Source organism: Tympanuchus pallidicinctus, unplaced genomic scaffold (assembly GCF_026119805.1).
Source record: "Tympanuchus pallidicinctus isolate F22 unplaced genomic scaffold, pur_lepc_1.0 scaffold1, whole genome shotgun sequence".
In the NCBI taxonomy this organism is placed as follows: Eukaryota; Metazoa; Chordata; class Aves; order Galliformes; family Phasianidae; genus Tympanuchus; species Tympanuchus pallidicinctus.
Window position 1 is genome coordinate 86953606 of NW_026294618.1, and position 22729 is coordinate 86976334.

Here is a 22729-nt window from a genome sequence, read left to right on the forward strand (position 1 = left end):
TCTTCAAATGGACACACTGTTGAATTCTGGATGCTGAAAAATTGGAAAAGGTATTTTTCATTGTATTATAGAACTAAACAAGACATTCATCTGTTTTTCATTTAATGCCAGTACATATACTTATTTTCAAATTCTTATCTGTTTGACAGTGTGAGTTCACGGTGTGTCTAAGGAAAGAGGAGCGCTTCTTATCTGAGCAGTGGACTAATTTGCTTCATTCAGCCTCTTACAATTCCTGAAGTAGCAGAAGAGAGGAACAAAGTTTTCTGAAATATATACATCTGCTGTTTATTCTCATATGGTGGAAGGTTTGCTTTTTTTTGGCTGGTAACAGCCAAATATTTTTAAGAGAGTCACGAGAATTGTGTAAGCTGTTCCTTTGGTTATTTACCACGGACATGAAAGAGTCTGGGGAACTTGAGAACAGCCCAGAAAAATATATCTTTTTTTTTTTTTGTCTGTCCAGTGCTCTGTAGCTAGGCTGCTAGTTCAGCTTGGAACTGGCTGTTGTTAGATGTACTAGTGTTTTAATTGAGGCTGTTTTTCAAGTTCTGTTTGCACAGGTGAGAGACCGGTGATGAGTTTTTACAATATTGACCTGTAACTGAAGGGCTCTTCATTGTATTCTGATATGTACAATGTTCACTATATGATATAGAAGTTGTATTAAAGCAAAAAATTAACGACCACAGTATCTTTAGGTCTCTTTCACCTTACCCTGTAGGGTAAGGTTATGTAGTTTTGAAGAAATGTAAAGTGATGCTTCTAACTCAGTAATGTATTTTGTTTAATTGATGGAAACGTAGACTATGTGACTGAGGTCTGAATTGCACAGATTTTTTTATAATTATTTTAGTAAGACCTTTTTACTTTTGCAAGATGTTCTTTCTATTGTTGTAGCAGTCTTACAAACAAAGGAAATTATTCAGCAAACTGTCTTTGTGACTAATAATGGAACAGAAGTGCTCTTTAATATGCAAAAGAAAGAAGTTACAAGGAGACTCTGTCTTTGGCTGACAATGTAAGATGTCACTTTTAATAATAATTTTGAAAAGATAAGAAGGTATGAATTTTTGTTTTGCCAGAAAAATATTCTAAGTAGAATGATGTACTCTTCAACTTTCTGCCCAACTATCCTCATCTGTTCACATGTATCTGAATGTTAAGTTGCCAATTGCATTTCACTGAAGTGGTAAAAATAGTATTTATTAATGAGATTCCCTTTGTAACTAGAAACATACAACTACAGAAGTTAGAAATGGAAAGCACAAAGTTGACTATTTTATTTTTATTTTTTTAAATAGAGATAGAATTGATATCCTTGTATTAAAAGTCTTAACAACCCAGGCTACTTCTGTAATATACTCAGAAAATAGTAATTAACCCACTTGTTATGGTGTTGAGAAACATATCAAATTTCATTTGTTTCTAGCCTGGAAAAATATGTATTTTGTTGCAGGAGTCCTAAACTTAACACACTTAGGTGATACAAGCGTAGCTACACATTCAAAAAATGAAAGTAATGGCATTAGGATTAACAACACTAGAGTAAATGCTAAATCTTATTCTCTGTGGAAGGCTAACTTGGATTTATACGTTTTGGACTAGTGAAAGTGTGATATGCAATAACTATTTTATCTGTGAGGTGATTGATGGCCACACAGGAAGCAGAGTATATTTCTGTTTCTTCTCCCATGCTTTTTAGTCTTCTGCAAACCAGCATCTTCTGGGTTCTTGTAATTCAACTATCTCAGCTTCTTTTCTTCCTTAAACACAAAACCTGCTAAGAACTTTGCTATATCCAAATTCTAAGTTCCCAGCATTTTTTTTTTCAGATAACATGTTCACATTGTAGCTTCAACTGCACAATACTTTGCTATGTGTTCTATTTAGTTGCTGTGCTGTCTACAGATTCTGGATTCTCTCACACTTCATTGTAGAGAATTTTTGGAAATTTTTGTTTTTTAAAGACTATTATGTTGTAATTCTTTTTTTGCCAGTATTGGTGGGTTCCTTTGTGGTAACTGTGAGGGCGTATACCACAAGTCTCTAGATCTGTGCAGCTCTTTTGGCTTTTGAACGAGGAGATTATTTGAGAGCTCCATTAAATGTCTGTAAGCACTGCTGTTCTCTCATCCACCGTGGGGAGAATACAGGCATCTAACTTGCTGTGTGATTGCAACAGATTAATGGGATTTGAAGGTAATCAAGACTATTCAGTATATTTTTCCTAGGAGCAATAAAATGTTTCTTTTCAGAGATTTCTGTAGTGGTGCTACTTACAAGGCAATGGATTCTGTACTGGAGGGAAAAGACACTGAGGAACTCGTAAATCAGCGGGGGCGGCAGGCTGAGCACTGGTCAGGATTTAGGAATGACAAGATTTCTGTCAAAAGTTTAAATCTGCCCTTTAGACTGAGGCTTCTGCTATTTCTAACTTTTTTCTTAGTACAGTGATATTTTGGAGCCCAAAATTCTCCTTTTCATACAGTGAAATTTATCTTTAGAAGACAGTTTTAGCTTGGTGATTTAGAAGAACCAGGAAAAAAAATTCCTGTAAATGACAATCTGCAAAGGCAGCATGAAGGTTGCTACAAGTGTGTGGTGTTTTGTGTGAATGTGTGAGCAGTTAACTTTGAACCAAAACCTTGCTAACACTAACTTGCAAAGTATGTTGAACAATATTTGAAGTAGATGTTTAGTCAAGTGATGTAATGAAAATTACCTGAATTATTTTTATTTTTCAAAGTAAAGTATATTCCAAATTTCTTCCCATGTAAAGGAAATCCTGGGGTGTAGACAATAAAACTACTATTTTCACAGTAGTGCTTGTAATTAGATGCTAAGAAGAAGAGGGGAAAAAAAGTCAGACGTTATCTCTGTATCAGTGCAGACAGTATGAAGTGACATAAGCCAATTGGTGATAAAGCTGCTGTTATTCCAGATGGCTTTCCCCTAGAATAAAGATGACACTTGTATTATGGCAGGGTAGCTGTCATGATACTGTAATTCTAGTAATGCTTTTCATGTAAACAAGCACGTTTCGTTTTTTTCTTAATTTTTGTGTTTGACTTCTTTTTCTTTATAAATTACCCTTTAAATTGCATCTTATATCACTTCAGATAATGTCAGTTTTCTGTTTTACACAGAATTACTTTGAGAAATATATAAATAGAATTTTTAAAGGATATTACTGTTCCAAATAGAGAATTAAATAAGCACTCTCATCCTGATTTCATTCTGTCTTTCAAACTTCTTAAAGGTTAGTGTTACCAAAAAATGTTAATAATTTTCTTATTAAGGAAGTACTCTTTCCAGTACTGCATTGAAATTCAGTTGTTTTATGTTTATCCTCACTTGGAGCTGTGTAATACTGGGTAACATGCTGGGTATAGAAATTTGAAGTGTTGAAATTCAGGTATGTTGTGTTGCATGTGCTTATAATTTGTGCCAGAGTGTGTTAAATTGCTGTATAATGAGATGGAGAAGAAAGAAATGCACAGGAAAGTATGGACTAAGACTGGCATTATAACATGCAATATCATAATCAGCTGACAGCCATAGTAAATGCCTAAATTAGGAATTCTGTACTCTAGAAGGAAGGCAAATTCAGGTTTGAATTGAAGGGAGCAGGCACAATCTTTATACAGAAAAAGGTTGTTTTGTTTTGTTTTGTTTTTAAACAAGTAAACAACAACAAGAACAAACCACAACAAACACTTTGATAGATGGAATTTAATTGCTTGTTTTGTTTTGAGATGTGCTCAAATACTTTTCCTGATGCTTCTTTTGGTGAAATGTGAAAGGAATCAATAACTCTTAGAAAGGAATTAATACAGTTTTGGTGTTTCTGATGAGAGAAGAAAGGTTAACACGACTTGACACAAAAGACATGGGAGGTGTGTTTTGACTTTTGGCAAGTTTAGTAAAAACATCTTCTTAGATCTCTGAGTCTTTCAATGAGTTTTGCAGAAGCATCAACTACTCAGTTTTTGTGGTAAAGTTGCTTCTGGTTTGTTTTGTTTTGTTTTCTTCTTTTAATACAGGGAAGTATTTTCATAACATCAGCTGCCACATAGGGGTTTGGCCTGTTTGTAAAACAGTACATATAGTTAAGAATTCCAGGTCTTCTAACACAACACTGTGTCAAGTATTTCCCTCTGTGATTGTGCTTAGCCTAGGCTAGCTAAATTCTAGTAGGTTGCTGCCTTTCTAAATAAAAGATGAACATACCTTTTTTTCATTTCAAATGCTTTTGTGCTACGATCTCAAAGGCAGTTGAATTTCTTTGCATCGTCCCCTAGTTACTTTAATTTGTGCACAGGAAGGATAGCATTGCATTTGTAAATGAATAATTAAAACATCTCTGGCTTTGTGCTGCACTCGCTAGGTGAGCAGCATGATGTGGAGTGAGAGGTCTGAAAATAACTGACTGGACAATACAGATATTAAATATAGCATGAGTTAGTGCATGTAGGTATGTGGTAATAACCCTGCATCTTTTTTAGTATATCTGAGGGTTATTATTGGTGTTCTATGACATTTATTTGAAGATGTTCGTGTTTTCTGAAGAGTCTGAAACTTTTTTTTTTTTTAAAGAAAAATCTGTAAGTGACAGGTAATATTTTTCTATTTGAGAAAGAGATAGTAATTCAATATTTAGGATGAAGACATGGTAAGTTTCCGTTTTCTAATAATTATCATTCTAGTGATAATAACAAAAGTAAATTAAAGTTAATTTAATACTTCTGTAATGAGTATAACTTACGTCATTTCCATAGCCAGCAATTCAATTAATTCTAATAGCTTTGTAGTATGACATTTGTTCCTTTCACATTTGTAAAGCTCTGTTATGTTGTTATAAATGTAAACATTCATTGCTGTTTTTCCTTAAGAGTTGAGGATAATTATGAAGTCCAAAAAGTAGGATGTTTTTGAAATTTGAATGTGAAAGATGGCGAGTGAAGGATTGCCCTTCTGCTGCTATGTGGTTCTAAAAGAAACTGTGGGGAATCTCAGAGCATTTTAAGAATGCTTTTCACTCCACAGTCATTGCCCAAACCAGTTTTGAATTGATCACAAAGTGTTTTGGATCAGCCTAATTGCTGTGATGAGTGTGGCATGGATGGATTTTGCATGGAAGCATGCTTTTTTTTTTTCTTCTATTTACATAGTATAACTGGTTGAAATGTAACTTCAATTGGGAGAAATTAACTGAAGGGTTAGTGTGATATATAAAAAACATTTGTTCACAGAATCTGTACACATTTATATGTGGAAAATTGAAATACAATTTTTTTCCTGGTTACATAATGGTATTTTTCTGGCTATATATGGTATTATAGTAAAGGCTTTGACTTGATGATATATTTAATCTGTGAACAAGCATTTTAAAGATTCTTTATGTGGAATCAAATTGAATCTACAACATAATTTTTAAGTCTTATGTTCATGCTGATTTACATGCGCTATTAGTGAAGCTGCAGCTAAAGTTACGTCCTTTCCCTTTTACAAAGTATCAGCCACTGTTTTATTTCACTCCAGAAAGATGTCATCAGATACAGTGTTTCCATAGAGAGCCACACAGTTTGTGTACAGACTGCCTTTTAACTAATTTGTATCCAGGAAGCACTCAAGAAAAATTAAAAAGCATTGTGTTTTCAAGCTACTTTTCTAATAAGGTAACAGTTAATCTAATTAAAGAGAACGTTCCTTGCCCTTTATTGTGAGTCATAGGCTCATGGAATTATTGGATTACTGTTGTCTCCTGCTCGGTGCATCTCTGGTGTTGAATTTGGGCTAAGTTGCTTAGAACGACCTGCTTCAGTAACAAAGCAGTTGTATTCACAGATAAATTTCTGTGGTCTCATTTGCTTTATCCTTTTCTTCCACTTGATCTGTCTATTTTCAGTTTTCACTTTCCAACTTTTTCTGTGCACTCCATGCTAACCTTAACTCATACCTTCTATTTTCCTGCTAGGCCTCATTAGCTTGTGCCTAATTGCCTCTTTTCGCTTAATTTTCACTTCTTTTGGTGCCTGCTTTCTTGTGTATTGCAGCCTCCTCTGTCTGCCTCTGTCTTTGATAGGTATTAGAACTGGAAGTTACTGAAGAAAGATGCTCTGCTCTCAACCCACTCTCTAGTCCTGTAAGGGTTAGAATCAGTAACTTGAAGAAATTGAATGTCATTCTGTCAACCCTGGGCATTATCAGTCATCCATATACTGCCGTGGGAAGGAATGGAGCACATTTCCTCCCAGCACAATCTTGGGAGATTTTATCTGTTAGACTTAAAGGCAAAAATGGAAGATAGCAAACTGAGGTTTTTTTGTTTTTCTTCAAAATTTCAAAGCTTGTCCATATTTAGGAAAGCTTCTTGAAGATGATAAAAGGATGCCTGACATGGGCCAAGTTTACCTTGCTCTCAAACAGGGAACACTAGGGTATTTTTTTAATTATTATTTTTTAAAAAGTCCTTATTTTCTTCTCATTCTTGGTTGTAACACAGTGATTTTTTGAAACTTAAACAAAAAGAAAAATCCTTCAGTTTGAGGCAGAGTTGCCACTGACTTAAGCTGTAACAAGTGATTTTAATGAAGTAATAACTCCAATCTTTGAATAGAGTAGCAGGTGATCCAAATAGAAAGTACTACCAAGATCTTTCATAACTCAAAGTATTTATCTATTTGTTCAGATTAATGAAAACATAAATATAGCCTTCTTTCCTCTCTGGTCTGGACTGGAATCCTACCTTTTACACCTTGATGCTCTGTGTGATAGCAGAATGTCTCATCTTGAAGTATTAATGGGGAAATTTGTAGCTCTGTAAATCTCTATTTCTGTTATGCTATCTGAAATTGTAAATATGTCACACCCACTCTCCCCTGTTGCACTGTTTGCTTGTTTGTTCTACTCTACTCCTATTCAGCAGTCATCCTTTCTTCTTATATTTCTTGTTTTGTCTTGGACTTTAATGGTTTGGAAGGTGAAGGTCAAATTTCAAAGCTTTCCAATCATTTCTAGCTTTGCCTTCAGTTTTTCACAAGACAGTGTTCCCAACTTAATTGACTTAATTAAGAGTTGCTCGTGTTTTTCCTAACTCTTCTTATATAATCTAATAAAACATGAAAAACACTTACTGAAGTTTGACTAAATAGAGACACCAGTTTTAGGTTTAATCGGGGTTTCTACTTCATTCCTTTGGGACTATTTTTCTTGACATTTTGGTATTTTTTTTCAGAAATTTTGCCCAGATGGGTTCTTTGAAACTATTGGGAAGTTCATTCTCTTCTGAAGTTGTTAAGTAGAAAGGCAATGAATTTGAGCACAATATTACACAATCCCTTTGATCAGAGATTGCAGATTTCTTTCTTTCTTTTTTTTCCCCCCAATGTTTCAGATAGGCCTGGATGTCCTGCTCAAAGTTTAGTCAAAGTTCAAATCAGACCAGTCACCTTAGACTGTGAAAGGTGCATTTTTTGTATCTTTTGTTTTTGTGTTTTTGTTGCTGTTGTTTTTTAAAGAAACAACATGACAATAAACAATGGTCCCTATCATCCTGCAAATGACACTGCCAGACACTGCCAAACACTGCCAAAACTGAGGGGCTGGTGGAACTGTTTGTGTTTCTCAGTCAGCACTTTTGCAGAGATGAGTAAGCTCAGATTTACTAAGGTCATAGGCAGATGCAGAGAGTAATTTAATTTGGAAGACTCCTGGGAAAGTCACGTGCAGTTCAGCCCCCGACTCAAAGCAGGACTGACTTTAAAGTTAGGTTCTGTAACCTGTCGAGGGCATCTGGTCCAGTGCTGAACATCTCTTATTCCAGGTTTTCCCCCATCCTATATGCAACTAGAGCTTTCCTTGTTTCTTCTACCTGTCCTTTTTCATTACATCTCTGTGAATACAGTCTGCTGGTAAATTTTCTTTAATATTGTCTCCTTCTATATAATGAAAGATGTTGGCACACAGTATTACACTCCTAACATGAAATGCTAGGACTTTACCAATGGAATTAATGACCCTAATAAATCCTTATAAGTCTTCTCTAACTAGCAAAAGGCTCCTACAAATAATCAGATTGCTCCTAAGTACTTTTGTCCCCATTTGTCCCCTTTGGTACATCCTTTCCCAAATTTTGTATTTCTAAAATATTTTCCTAAGTAATCTTGGCCATTGTGTCGTTACTGATGTACTTAGTTCCTGATGGACTTGCAAGATTCTGTCCCTGCAAAAGGTGCCCTGAAGTCTCTTTCAGTTATCTGCTTCATAGTGGTTACATATTCTTTATTTTATACAGTGAGACGTGTCAGTCTACTTCAGTCTTGATTCCACTAACTATTTCAGTGAAGTATGCTCTATCTCCATCTGCCTTACCTCTTTCTCATTTTATACTAAAATGGCACAAGTACCATGTTAAAGAACATACTGTTACGTGGTTGATTTGTTTTTGGGTTGGTTTGTTTGGTTTGTTTTTTTTTTACTTTCTGCTTTCTTGCTCCCATAGAATCCTGTTTGACCTCCTGATGAGGTCCAGCTGGCTCTTAAGGAAGGAGGAGCCAGAAGCTGAATATAACAAAGCTGGCAGAGGCAATGGCCTTACCAGCAAGGACACAGTCCCTTCCCTTTTTCGTTTTCCTTTTTATCCTATCGTGCTGTCTCCAAATCTCCAGCCCCTTCCAGGGAAAGGGAATGCTCTTGAATCCCATATGCTGCTTTTCCTCAAGTGTTCCATAAAAAATTTCAGCTTGGTACATGCTAACAATATCCTCATTTTCTGCAGAGGCCCAGTGTTGTTAATGGGGTCCAGTAGTGCTGCAGATCCTCTAGCAAGCTCTTACAATGTCAGTTGTCCCTTACTAAGACCACATATTTTCTGTTCTTTGAAAAGATGACTGGAAGAAGAAGAAAAGCTGTTGAGATTCAACAGTGTTAAATATGTACTCAAATGGAAAAGCTGATATTTCAGTTATATCATATATATTTTGAATGTTAATAGTATTTACTAATAACCAATTCTGACAAATATAAAAACTTCTGCAAGTTGCACTTACAATAGAGTGTTTTTTTATAATGTGTCCTTCTCTGTTTCTTTTAGTATCTCCTGAAGCAATTGGATTCCTGTCTGCAGTTGGGGTATTCATTATCCTCATGTTGCTACTTTTCCTATATATTAATAAGAAGATGTGTTTTGAAAATGTTGGTGGTTTCCCTGATCTTGATTCAGGATACCCTACGAGAAAGAATTCACAAGATAAGCTTTGTAAGTATCTGAAATAGAATGCATTGGACATCAAGTTATAAGAGCCTGAGAACATTTTTGTGGAAATACACAAGTAATCACTTGATTGGAGTGATGAAATAATGCAGTATTGACTTTTCCCTGTGATTTTGCACTATGTAGAGGGGAGGAAACCTTTATAATCACAAACTGGAGAAAATCAACAGATTTATAACTGGAGAGTGAACATTTACTTATAGGAAGATATTTCTTTAGTGCTGTGTGAATACCCTTGAATGCATTTTTAACATCATTTAATTGTGTAAATTAAATGTGAAGTAAGTTTGTGGCTGGAATTTTTTTTTTCCATTAAGCTTTTTTAAATCCTTCACTGACTTTTTGTATAAGGTGTTTACTCACCTGGAAAATAATTTTAAAGATGTAAAACATCAGAAAATAAATCAATCAAGCTAATAAGTTTTTTCTATACTTTTAAAATATTCTCCTTGGAAATAGTATTGATAAATGAGAGAAGAGCAGACCTAATAGAATATATTGAGGATTAGTAAAATAGCCCCGTCTGTACTTCTGGGCTGCAGATACTGAATTGGCTTTGTTAGCTGTCTTGAGTGGAAGATACAGGCACTAGAGAAGAGAATGGGAAATTTGAGGCTTTTTGTCTTCTGCCTTTTTGAAAGGCACAGCTGAATTTTCGAGTTTTGGTGGGGGTTTTTTTGTTTGTTTGTTTGTTTGGGTTTTTTTTTTTTTTTTTTTTTTTTAGATAGAAGTAATTGTTGCCCCTGAAAGTCAAATATTCTTTCTTAAATTTCTTTTTGCTGCAGAAAAAGTCTTCATGATTTGATATGTTATGTAAAACACAACAATAATTTTTGGGGTCAGGAGGTCTCCGTGATGTGAGCTTTTATGCAAATAGTGTGTTAAAGGGATACTGTACTGTGAAAAGTGTGTTGTTCTTGAAAGGGCATCATTAAATGTCTCACAACTTCTTCTTTGCAGGTTAGAATAAAAATACATGTTCCTTCCTCACACAGTTGTCTTACTTTTGAGAATAATGGATTTTATTATGGCTAGTTGATGCTGCAGATGATGAAAGACTGTCATTTTGCTGGTTGATTATGGATTCATTTCAAGATATTTATTTATGCTGCTTTCTGATTATTTTCAATGCATATTGAATGGAAAACGCAAAGCAGCAGCCTCCACTGGTAAACGTAGTGAGTTTGAGGTAGCAAAAGAAAATAGCTATGAAATAGAACTTGAAGAAATGGAGTTGATCTGTTTATGAAACAGAAGATCTTTCTGTGCAATTTTTTTTTTTCTTTTTTTCTGCTGAGTAGATTGGAAAAAATGGCATTTTTCAGAAACTTCCACCAAAATCTGAGCCTTCCTTCTGTGTCTTCTCTGGTGGACACTCTTAGCAGTGCTGTGGATGATCTGACCAGTGTTGTTGGAGAAGTTGGCTATAGTGTAGCTGATTCAGTAACAGAACAGGTAACAAACATGATAAATGGCCTTCGTGCAGAAGATGAGAGCTCCAAAATGCGGAATGATAAACCAGCACAAGATAGAGAAGAAAATGCACCATGGTTAACTGAGCCTAAGGAAATTAATATTAAAGCCAAGAGGGATATTGCAGAACAGAAGGAGATTCAGTATTCCAATTCCTTTGAAGACAGAAATCAAGATGGAGTATTCAACCATGTTGTGGGTGAAAACCAGTACCTATTAAAAGGCAAAGATAGTGATGATTGCTTAGAAGATACAGAAGTACCTTGGGATTTTAAGAATGCGGGAAGACCTCTTAGGAGGGAAGCAGTAGGAGGAAATGACTATTTTGAAAATGATAAGTTACTGAAGGATAGTAGCCTGAAAAGTAGTAAGTTTACAGTGCAGGAGTCTATTGAGAATCAAGGCAGTTGCCTACATACAATACCTAATAATTCTAAGAATCACTGGCATAACAAAATCAAGCCATGTTCTCATGGAATTGATTGTAATGACTCTGAAGAAATGCATGGTATGAATGTTCCTCGAGATTTAGAAACAAAATTTGTTGAAGTACAGAAGCAAAAATTATCAGACTCCAGTTTGAAGATACACAATAATCACCCCAGTTGCATTAATGAAGTCAAAGAGAAGTCTGAAGCCTTTTTTGACAGAAAAGAAAAATCTGAAGGTGATGCGTCACCTACTGTTGCAAAAGTAGGTAACAAGAAAAACTCAAAGAAATCAGAAAAGAAATCAAGAGGGCTGTGTAATAAGAAGACAGCAGGAAAAGGTGAGAAGTCTGTCAGGAAACTGCATTCTTCAGCCTTTCCTGAAACTTATGGTACTTCCTACTTTTTTCACCTAACTTACACATTTCACTTTAATATTGATGTTCCCCATGGATGAAAGTAGGTCTGTTTTGTCAGGGGTTTATTCTCTAATTATATTGATATCTCTTGGAAGTTAATTGCTCTTCAAGTATTAGTCAAAGGAACTGATTAACAAAGGTCTTTCCTATATTCTAACTTTTTCTGTATACAGTTTGTCTTGCGTTTTCTCAGTTTTCTTGTGTGATTTCTGATGAAAACTAGGGATTAATTAATACTGGAAATTAAGACCTGTTCTGTTGCGCAATTTGTTTTGCATATTTTAAAAACATTGCATAAAATGTGAAAAGATGACAGAGGGGAAAAATTGAACTTCTGTTACATTGGCATTATACTGGATCTTCAGAATGTATTTCCAGCAAATGTAACATAATTTTGAGGCAGAATGAATGACAAGTGGCAATTAAGTGATTTTAAGTGAAGAAGGAACTGAGCAAGGCTTGTCTTAAAGAAAGTTATAGACTTACAGAGAAAACCTGTATATTGTTGATACGGATGCTGTGTGTGCTGTCTTCAACATCTAATTTTAAACAATATGATGAAAGGTTGTGATGAAAGCTCATGAGCAAGAAGTGAAATCTTACATTTTTACAAAACTCTTTTACAGGCCTTGCAATGAAATTTTAGAATGGAACGTAAAATGTCTGGAGATATTTTAGTGGAGAAATGAATAAACTGATCAGGAAAGGGTTTTTTTTTTTCAGTGTATGTTTGTTTCTTTGTCTGAAAACTTCAGCTATTAATTTTTTGTTTGCTTGATTTAGTAGGTGATTAGTGTATTTGTATGATAAACTGTGATGTTATCTGTTGATATCTCATGAAACAATGTTTGTGAAGTAGTATGTTCTCTATTGAAAGTTGCCTTTGCTGTAAATAAATAGGTCATCGATAGTTTAATAATGGTATATGTACTATTAGCCAAATGAATGAAAGTCTTTAATAAGAATATGCAGTCTATATAGGCAGCTTTCCAACTAAGATAAAAATTGTAGGACAAGTGGCAAGGAGAGGCGTAAAACCTGGAGGATTTTTTATTTTCATGTTGCAGTGAGCTAATTTTTTATTTTTTTATTTTTTTAAGAAACTGAAACAGATCTGCATTGTTTATTTAAAAAATGGTTCCATGAATAGCTTGTGTCTTAACTCTAAGTGGGTTCTTAAGTCCTCTGAAGAAGTCTTTTTGCACGTCCTGTGTTAATAGTGTACATCCTCTCTTTTTTTTTGTTCTGTTATGCTGCTAACTGGAGGAAAAAGTTACTGATATCACTGATAACCTCTGGATGCTAACAAGCTTTGATGTAGTTTTAGTGGTGTATCTTTCAGCTCTTGTTTTGAATATGCCGCTAACATCTTTTAAACTGTTCAATTTTTGGTACTTTATTTTGACTAATGAACCAATTTTCATATTTACAAATACGATAAATGATGTACCTGATACTGATGACTGGCATTATGTCTGAGTCTTGGCATGCCCTGTTTTACTTACAGCAACGGAGATCCTCATGAGAGTCATATGAGATACAAGATTTTACTCTGTGTAGCACTGAAGGAGGTGCGTTCTTCTGAGCAAACTGGTAGTGGATCTGCCAGCTAGAATATATCCAGCTTGGAGTGTTATTCTCAACAAATGAACAGTGGAATGGAACTTGCTTATAGAGCTGTCCATACAGTGGGAATCACTGTACTTGTCAGACTTGAATTGAAATTGATAGCCTGAAGTCTTTTAAGGCATCGGTTTTCCAACAAATATTGAATTAATATATATACATTATATGTGAAGTTGGTGGCACCATCTGCAGTTAAGGTTTCCTGACATTTTCCATTTCATGACATTACTTCCAGTTGCTTATAATTATATTCCAGATCTGAAAGACTTGGGGTGAAATTTGGCATGCTTTCTCTCCGAGGTGAAGCTGTTGGGCTTTTTGTGTGTGTGTGTGTATGTGTTTGTGTTGTTTTTTGTTTTTGTTGTTTTCTAATTTTGCTTTGCTTTGTGAGTCATAGTTGAAATAATTTAGCTGTTTCCAGTATGGAAAAATAGCTTTGGCACTCCTGTATACTGTATGACTTGAAATGTGGGAATTTACTTTTCCTGTATCAAAGGCGTATCTCTGGGAAGTGATCTTGTTCATCTACTCTTACAGGCTTTGATAAAAGAGGGAAGGAAGAACCTTTGTGGTAGGAAAGAAGAGTAAAAAACTTGGCTGTAAAAGAGGCGTATATGGCTAGTGCAGGTTGAATTAGTCAGGTTTCAAGTGCCTGAGTTCTGAATAACCTGAATCTCTTTGGTTCAAATGCACAGAAGGAGGAGAGAGACTGGCTGGTGGTGAAGACAGGAACTAATGGGAGCTGAAAGGGCGCTGGGCTAGGAGGGGGGCATAATAGGGGGCATAATAGGAGGAAGGGGAGTAGCTCATCTTAGTAGGACCACATATTAAACAATATCACTTGAACAACAGCGCTATGGACATCCTGGAGTTCTGTATTCAGTACGTAATGAAAATCTTTGACAAATCTTATACTGTAGACTTTCTCACATAGAGTGGTAATGCTGAACATTACTGAGCTTATGTGTGCACTTTCAATGCCTGTTAGAATTTGAGATCTGCAGAACTAAGGATAGCATGTCAGATTTGTACAGAACCCATTTGAAATTTGGAAAAGGGAGGAGGAGACTTTCCTTTACCGAAGTAAAATACAAGCACTAATTGTGAATTCTAATTGTGATGGAATCTATACTTGAGAGATGTAGCTGGATAAAGTTGGCCACTGGCATGGGCACTGTAGTGAAACTGGAATAAGAAAATTAACTAGGTAATTTCCTCTGAGCACCTTTAGCTGTTGCCCAGTGTCTTAGAATCTGCTTTAATTTCAGTTATTGAGCAAGGAGCTGTTTATTGTAAGTTAAATAAAATCGTGCATGCGAACGTCTGTTACTGACATTTTGCCATTTGTTGTCATGAGTTTAAGCATTACTAACATAAATATCCTAAAATGGCTTTGTTGTAGGCTTTGTAAATCATTTTCATTTCTACTTGTAAATCATTTTCATTTCTATTTCATACTGCATTCTCACAGAAAAACTCAATTGGGGATGGTGCATCAAAATTTGCCTTTTTTGATAAGTTAGGTATCCAAATGTGATAGTGAAGAAACCTTGAATTTACTTCATGAAAAACACTTTGAGTATTTTCTTCCTTAATGGAGAGTTTCAAGAACTTCAGTGTATACTGCCTTACAAAGATGGATCTGTTTTCTACTAAATATATTTTCAGATAATTTGCAGGCTTAAAGATCTTTCAGGTTTTGTATTTAAAAAAAAACAAAAACCCCACAACGTCCTTAAATTACAAAATCATGTAATATGTCAAATTACAGCGAGGGGATATTTTTTTAAATATTACAAAATTTTTAATTGAAGTTTCTTAAATATCTTCAGTGATAACCACTTATGGTTATTTTCTTGTATTCTGTTTTGAGCTGTAGTAGATTTGCTGTATTTTATTCAAACAGACAACTCTTATATGAGTAAAGATCAGCATGGTTCATCATCTGAGAGTGAAGATGAAGCACTGGGTAAATATCATGAGGCCCTGTCTAGAACCCAGAGTTCCAGGCTGCCAGTGGTGGATGGCAGACAGCAAAAAAACTATGTATGGGAAACCAGGCAAAAATATAGCCCCCTGTCTGCAGAATATGATGGATACAGTAGTGAAGCCTCAATAGATGAAGGTAAGATTGATTTAAAAGAATTCATTTTATTCCAGATTTCAGAATTATGTTTTTAAGTTTAGACAGAAAAAGCTTGATTTGCAAATAATCAATGTCAGCAAGAAACATTCAGGTATCTTTTGTATTTATGCATGCTCCAAAAAAAATTAGCACAGAATTCTTTGCACATTTCCAGAAATACTGCAAATGATATAATATCTTAAATGAAGTTTTGTGGAATTTTATTAATAGTCATCATATTCTCTGAGGGATTTACTTTAAATTGCTTTTTGTTTAGGAAGGAAATGTGGGTACTCTTGATGGATTCAGTGATATTATCAATAGCTGATATGCCTTTCTTCATAAGCTGTCATAACAGCAAGTAAACTGAGTTGGTTATTGGTTCTGGTGCACATGCATATTTCACTATCAAGTAATGGAATATTCTTCATCTTTTCTATTGAAATCACAGAAATAAATGATTTGATTAATCTGAATTTTCTATAGAGGTGATAGCTCAGTGTAAACAAAGGAATGTTTTCTTTTGTGTTACATATCTTAAGATTTTAACTAAGAGTGACAGCAACTGCCTGATACAGAGGTTGAAAAATCTGCTATCAATATTTAATCAATATGCTTCTTGTGCTTGAAAATAGCTGCATGGGAGAACTGTATCTGTAGTCATTTTCTAACGTGAAAACTGAGCTTAGTTAAAGCTGTTCATAAGTCAGGCTATAAAATAGGTACTGTATTATGGTAAGATAAGTGCTGGACTCCTTTCAATATGTTGAAATGCAGTGTGTTTTAGAGAGTGGTATTTTCTAGTAAAAAGTGGACACCTGTAATAAAAAAGTCTACATTTAAGCATTGCATCCAGTCCAGGAGAACTTGAAAAAAGGTAGTCTTTATATTACATGTTGTAATTCAATTATATAAAAGTTTGCTTGTCACTTGCTTGAAGTTTGGAATTAGCTCATGCTCACTCATGATTCCTGTGATTAAGACACAAAGGACATGGCATTCCTAGGCAAATAAGTTGCAGAATATGAAAATTATTTTCGGATTATGAGGATTTTCAGTTTTTTTCTTTGCTGTTAACTGGTAGGAAGGCAGGAGACAGCATTCCAGCAATCAGGGAAGGAGATGCGGAAGAGAGATCAGGTTATGGGGGCAACAAGCATGAGGGGATGATAGAAGTATTTTGCTTTCTGGGTGGGGGTTGTTTTCCTATTAGTGTTTTTTAATGCCCACCGATATCTATTGGCAGTACTGTTGAGATAAATGTGAAAGATACTTACTTTTACAGCTGATGTCCTTGTTGGTATAGAATGGTGATACATATCAGCAGGAGATGGAAAGTTCAGTTCTATTTATTAGATTCTGTAAGAACGCTTGGTTATCCAGAGTGAGGTATTTATCAGTTTTCAGACTGTTGAGGTCACTTGTTGAAATATTCATGCTTAAAGGAACGTGTGGCATTCCTCTTTGTATTTCACAGCTGTACAGAATACTGATCGTACGTAGTTCATCATCTCAGTGTTCTCACTCATCTGAGCTTTTCAGTTTGGCCCTGTTGAAGTTAAGCTCCAGTAGCATTGTCTTAGCATGTATCTACTTTTGTTGTGATGTTTAATAGTTGTCTTTTTGTCATCCTCCCACGTAGTCAAAATTCACACTCAGTGATTTTGTCATCTCCTGGGGATTAAAAATTCCAGGCTGGAAATCTTTATTATAGTTAGACTGTAAGGCAGAAGAACCCTGTTGGCAAACGCAGCAAGAAACTAGCAATTGTTTCACCCCTCTTTTTTTTTCTCCCTTCTTTTTTTTCTGTTTTTCTTCCTTCTCTTGCTAAATATATCTTTTACCAGTTGCTATCCCTTCTCAACAGTTTCCATTCAGGAAGCTTGCTAGATGCAAAACTCATTGATATATAACGTACACACACACACACTTGCTCTAAAATTAGCATGTAAATTGAATTTATTATAATGAAAGAACGGTGAGGGTTTGGGGAGGCAAAAAGAAGGAAGCAAAAGCTATCATAACTTACACCCTAACTTAGAAAATTGTACATTTTTAACCACATACTTGCAAACAGCTTTAGGACTGTCTGTATTTTACTTTTGCTACTTCTTGATAGCATTCGTTCTCTTCCAACGTCAGCAGTATTATCTGATTGCCTGCAATCATTCTGCACTTGGAAAAATCTGTGCAAGATTGCTTTCAAAATGCTCTCAAATGAGACTGATGATTGTGACTCGTTTTTGGAATCATTTCATCTCAACAAAAGATGTTTGATAGTATTTAAAAAATAATAGTGTTGCGTGGTATTGGGCTTGGCAACAAGTTAACCAAATATTTTTCACTTTTCCGTGACCTGAAGGTGGCACAGTAATTGGTATATATTTTTGTTCTTCAAGTCACACACCAAGAATCGTTGCACAATTATAAAATTTAAACACAGCTAGACTGAAGTAGGCCTTGATGCCAGAGTGTAGCAAGAGTAGGCCTTGTTGTGTCAAGCACATATTGGAGGAAAAGCTGCCCAGTCAAGGACTTGAATGAAAAGAAAGCATGCAGTGAAGAAAGAAGAAAGAAGGAACTGACCAATGCTACCGAGGAGTTCATGTGTATTCAGAGAAACACTTTACGTATCAGATGAGGTTAAAAATCTCTTGTTGCAAGTGAAGAGCGTCACCATTTTCAGTGTTTTCATGTAATTTTTAAAAATTCAAAGTTTTATTGTTTCTTAAGGTTGTAGCTTAAATCTATGAGATTTGATGCCATAGGAAACTTGAAATTTTTCATTAAATTATTGTATTTTTATAAGAAGTTTAAAGACAAATGATAGAACTATTTCTTTATTTGCAATTACAAGAAAAGCAAAGTTTTCTTATGTACTTTATTTAACATGAGAAAGAACAGCCAGTATGCATGGTGTCTGCAGTCTTCTGTTTTGTCATATATGCTTAATCATTTTTATTTCTAAGACTCAAACATTTAAGCTGCACTGCCAACCAAAGGCACCAATCATTCTGTTTGCTGATCAGGCCTTGATAATACTGCAGTACAGTATTACAAACTTTACAAAGGAGTCAATGTATTTTTTTTCTGATTTTGCAGTTTATTGTGCACAGTAATCTCCACTTTGAAAGCCTGATAATTTTTTTAGACATGCCTGCACTTAACAGTGCACACACAATATTTTACATGAGACAAAAATATAATCTTGTCTTTCTTAATACACCTTGTATTAAGAACTTTCCTCACCTTGCTCAAAACATTTCTAATATATACCACCACCATGTCCAATCAAATTATTTTAAAAGTTACTCACTGTTACTTCACTGCATGCATTTTCTGTCCATGTATCTCTAAAAATGTCTTATTCTGAAGTCTGAAAATGTGTAGCATGCTTTCACATCATTCTTTTGTCCTCTAGATGGCCGTATTAATCTTCCTTTGCAACTTATTTATTTCAAACTGGCATAGCATTTTTTCAGATCTTTTTCTCATTAAAGTAGGAAAGCAAGATAACTTAAGGGACTTTTTGTTGTTGTTCTAGGAGTGCTGTATGCACTCTGTTTCAAAATTTCTCAGGTACCTGCTTATGTTCAATTTCTGAACCACTTTATATATTTACATATAATGGATTTGATTTGTTTAGATTCTGATGAGTTTTAATATCTCTTTTAAGTAGACAAAAAAAAAAAAAAAAAAAAAAAAAAAAAAAAGGAAAGAAGAAGTACCCGGATGCAAGTATTTCTACAGATTTCAAGCTATTCAAAATGTTTGTTTCTTGCTCCGCATTGGCAAACTTACTTCTATGATACACATAGAAAAATAAAATGGTTTAGAAGATATTTGTGCAAGAATCAAGCACAGCCTGACTCTGAACTGTTAATCACAGTAAAGAGAGAAACCTTTGTAACTACTATATTTCTTTATTTATATGTGGACTTTATCCAGTCTCTGTGCTTAGGCACAGAACTCTAGGGTTAGCTGAATGTCAAAAAATCTTATTCTTTTCAATAATATTCTTTGTGTTCTTCATCTTATACAATAAATTATAGATATTGAAGTGATGTTTTTCCTCTTACATCCTGTTTATCCTAACCTTTCAGACGTTATTATCATGTTGAATATAGTATAGGATTAATGTAGGCTATGATGTTACACATCTCCTTCAAACAACAAAAACGGGGGGGGAGAAAAGTGGCAAAATAACTGTAATTTATTTCTGCTAGCTAGGAGATCATGACAAAATGATGGTCTAAATAAGGAAGTGCATTTGTTTACAAACTTTTCATTTGAAGTCATTAGTTTTTTGGGTTTTTTTTTTTTTTTTTTTTTTTTTTTTGTACTTTGGCAACTTTAGTATCTGTACCAATATGATCTTCAAAGGACCATGCTTTCCAAACAGTTTCGATTTCCACAGCACTTTACAGTGTGATATTAAATGAGCCTCTTTCTCTCCAAAGTAGTGGTCACTTCCTGAATTTCACAACTCGGGCTTTATATGAGCAAATTGTTGTGTCTTTATCTCTACAGCTTAATAGGCAAGTACAATGTATTTTCTTTAAGGAAATAGTCTCTTAAATTCCTTACAATTGAAACTTATAGGGGTGAAAGTGTTAGGGTAAATGTATTGAAATCAGAGTTTTGTGGGCAGATGTCAAATCTGAAAGCATGTCCTGCTCTTTGCTGTGCAAAATATTGAATGTCAGCAAGCAGATCAGTTCTGAAATAGAATGACTGACATTGTGATAGAAAAAGTGCAAAACTTCCTTTGCAAACTTAAATGTACTTTACTTAGTTATGTATTACCAGCTCAGTGCAACTACAGGTTTCATCTTCAACCTGTTTTGAAGTCTTTTTCTGACATCTCAATTGATAAAGCCTTGTGGCTGAAAATGTATTTGTTCAGAGGCTCTATTTCTGAGAATGGCCCAAGTGCCTTACATTTCTCAAGGTTTTTAGGAAACATATGGAAGCACTAAAAGACTGCAGTGAGAAAACATAAGTTCTCTTAAAAGAGAATCTGCTGCTCTAGCAGGCATATGCTACTGGATTTTATCCATCTTCTCCATATTGTGAAGGTAGAATATGATGTTATTTTTGTAGTTTATCTCCTCCACTTTTATTCTTCTCTAGGCTTTCAGCACTTTATGTTGATATGCCTGTTGGACATATGTTTGCCTTGCTCCTCTGTGTCAATCTTTACGCGTGAAGGCGACTGTTCTGGAATCTCTTGGATCTGATTCTTTTTGCAGCTTTTTGCCTTTTCTTTCTCTCTTTCTAGTTTACATGTATTGGGAAAACTCTTTCCACTGCACAACTTAGGTATTAGAGAGCTTTTTTTCATTCTCTGCCCAAAAGCTCTTTCATAAGCACCTCAGAACTGGTACACAGATGAATCTCGCTAGTTTGCTAAAGCAATCTGCAGGTTTTTTTCAGTAAATACCTTCCTCAAGCTAAGGTGAAAGCCACTGGACAGACTGAGAAAGGATGGATCACTCAATGAATCCCTTGATAATCACATGTCTTTCAGTTTAATTTCTAACGTTATTCCTTGCACACAAGCAGATCTATTTTCAAGCCAAATCTGAATGAAGAATTACTGTTGGAAAATTGGAGTGAATGAGAATAAATTAGAAGTGTTCTGAGATGTTCTTCCCATTATGAAGTGACCACATGTTTTTGTCTGATGTTTCTTTATAGATTAACTGTGAAATTTCTCTGGTGTGATATGTGTTGGAAGAAAATATTCTTTTTGCCCTGAGGCTTTGAGTAGTCATAGTTCTTCTAACAGTACATCCTTCAAGATACTTTTGAAATGATCTTCAGTAAATACACCTAAATAATCTTAATGTTCAGAGCAGTAATTCCCAGATGTTTTATACTACATTTTGAAGACTGAGTCATGTTACAGCTATGAACTGCTCCAGATACTCATAGGTACCTCAGCTGATAGTACTTGTGTAATATCAGTTTATAATCCTTGGTGCACTTTTAAATATTTTTAGGAGAGGAAAAAAAATTCTTTTTTTAGTGACAATATTTTTTAATTTGCTCCAGCTTTTTTTTTTTTTTTTTTTTTTAAACTTGGACGCCTACCCTTTAATTTTTTTTTTTTTAATTTTAAGGGTGGATATAATACAGGAGAAAGGGCAGTGATACAATGCAAGTGATTAAAAAAGTAATAATAAATCCCTGATTGTATGTTTCTGTCTCCTATTCGGTTGTTCTTTGCCTTTTGACAGGACCCTGACAGTAAAGGAATATTTATTCACATACTAGAATGTGATTGTGTTGTGGTCATGGTTCTTTAACCTCATAAATTTCACACAAGCATGTTGTTTACCAATAGAATCTAGATGTATGGAATGGATGATATACATGGATAGAGATAGGAAGTACGTGTGTAATTCAATGTTACTGTAGTTTTCTCGGGGAACGTTATATAGCTGTCAAGAGTTAAATATAGGAAATAAAACCAAAGGAAATTCAAGGCTGAGCTTAACTACAGTTTGGAAGAACACAGAGTTGCATTGGGAACTTCTGAGATGAAATTTTACGTGACATCCCAGTTGTACACATTATTTTGTCAACTAAAGGAAATCGAGGGTAACTGGGTAGAATGAGTTTGAATAATTGTGAAATAATTAACTATATGATTAACAGCAGAGGTACTTATTGAAGAGTGCACGTCATCTACTGCTGAGAGAAAACTGGTAATGAAGCTCAGTGATGATAAGGTTTTCAACAAGAAAATTCCTTTTTCAGCTAGATCACATCCAGAAGGGGAAATACAGCCCTCCGATGGGAAAGGGCTTTTTTCCTGATGTGTGCGGGTGAGCCAAGCAGTCTAACAAATTAGGTTCCTCCTGCCAGCATTTTGAAGCCTTTGAAGAAAAACCAGTTTGCAGTGACGTGAAAGCTTTGAAGAAAGTCACCCTTAGCAATATGATGTCTCTGAAGTGATTATATAAATCATACATTAATAATTACAGGAAAGTTTCCATTTTGTTTTATACTTAAATTAAGTTACTCATCTGTTTGCATCTGGAATTTATGAAAGGATCAAAATCTGCCATTAATTGGGAAAAAATTATGTGTAATTCCTTGTATTTGATATCGGTGTTCCAGATTAATAAGATTTGTGATGTAAGAGGTAGTACTATATCAACCAAATAGTCACTTCTGTGATGGACCTAGCAATTCTGCTGATCTGAGATCTCACACTGAAAACTCTGTATTTCTTTCATTAATATGATCTAAACACTGCTGGGCATGGACATTTTGTTTCTTGGGATTAAGGGAATACTTGTGATTCTATGGAGATACTCCAGACCCATCTGGACACCTACCCATGGAACCTGTTGTAGGGTACCTGCTTTAG

At 34.9% G+C, this 22729-nt stretch overlaps 1 protein-coding gene across 5 annotated transcripts in view; it reads left to right on the plus strand.

The window, feature by feature from the left end:
* Positions 1-22729, plus strand: part of SYT14 (synaptotagmin 14) — an 87239-nt gene that overhangs the window by 17097 nt on the left and 47413 nt on the right. For 3 of the 5 annotated variants that reach the window (XM_052685620.1, XM_052685630.1, XM_052685627.1), the window contains exons 3-4: positions 9098-9262; positions 15130-15348. In XM_052685620.1, coding sequence (XP_052541580.1) covers positions 9098-9262; positions 15130-15348 — 384 coding nt within the window. Of the gene's footprint in view, positions 1-9097; positions 9263-10237; positions 11520-15129; positions 15349-22729 lie in introns of those variants that run through there. The other 2 variants (XM_052685603.1, XM_052685612.1) reach the window with 1 other exon arrangement.